This window comes from Penaeus monodon, chromosome 15 (genome assembly GCF_015228065.2).
Source record: "Penaeus monodon isolate SGIC_2016 chromosome 15, NSTDA_Pmon_1, whole genome shotgun sequence".
Classification (NCBI taxonomy): domain Eukaryota; kingdom Metazoa; phylum Arthropoda; class Malacostraca; order Decapoda; family Penaeidae; genus Penaeus; species Penaeus monodon.
Genome location: NC_051400.1, coordinates 29,760,192 through 29,760,748, shown reverse-complemented (window position 1 = coordinate 29,760,748; position 557 = coordinate 29,760,192). Strand labels below are relative to the sequence as shown.

At 51.9% G+C, this 557-nt stretch overlaps 2 protein-coding genes across 2 annotated transcripts in view; both read left to right on the top strand.

Annotated features, from left to right (window-relative positions):
• Nucleotides 1-289, top strand: part of LOC119582316 (pro-resilin-like) — a 1,045-nt gene extending 756 nt beyond the window's left edge. Inside the window, exon 3 of the mRNA XM_037930531.1 lies at nt 4-289. Coding sequence (XP_037786459.1) covers nt 4-289 — 286 coding nt within the window. The remainder of the gene's footprint in view (nt 1-3) is intronic.
• Nucleotides 290-314: 25 nt separating this feature from the next.
• The window catches only part of LOC119582315 (pro-resilin-like), a 9,736-nt gene continuing 9,493 nt past the window's right edge, over nt 315-557 (top strand). The window contains exon 1 of the mRNA XM_037930530.1: nt 315-443. Within this exon, the coding sequence (XP_037786458.1) occupies nt 315-443 (129 nt within the window). The remainder of the gene's footprint in view (nt 444-557) is intronic.

Below are 557 nucleotides of genomic sequence, written 5' to 3'. Positions count from 1 at the left end.
AAGATATTACGTGCAACTCCCTGACGGCCGGCGGCTCGTGGTCGAGTACTACGCCGACAGCACAGGCTACCATCCCACCATCAGCTACGAGGGCGAGGCGCAATTTCCTTCTGGTCCTTCTCAAGGGGCGGGTCAGGGCTACCAAGGCGGTTCAGGACCTAACCAGGGCTTCCCACAGGGCGGTTCAGGACCTAACCAGGGCTTCCCACAGGGCGGTTCTGGACCTAACCAGGGCTTCCCACAGGGCGGTTCAGGGCCGGACCAGTCTTACCTTCCCCCTTCCAAATAATCCCTTGTGTTCCTTTAAACTCATCATGTCTTGCGATTTATTGCTGTCTGAGACAGCTGTGATATTATACCTGCTTGGTAGTTCTGGCCATATGCACCTGCCAAAGCCTTCGTCGGCTTCCTACTCTTCAGCCTTAGCATGGCTTGCAACTCTTGTACGATTATGTATGATACACGTGCGTTGATGGAAATAAACAGCCAAAGCAAATTGCCTTCCACTATGTATCTTCCGCTTGAATTTCATATCTTCAGAGTGGAATATTTAACCA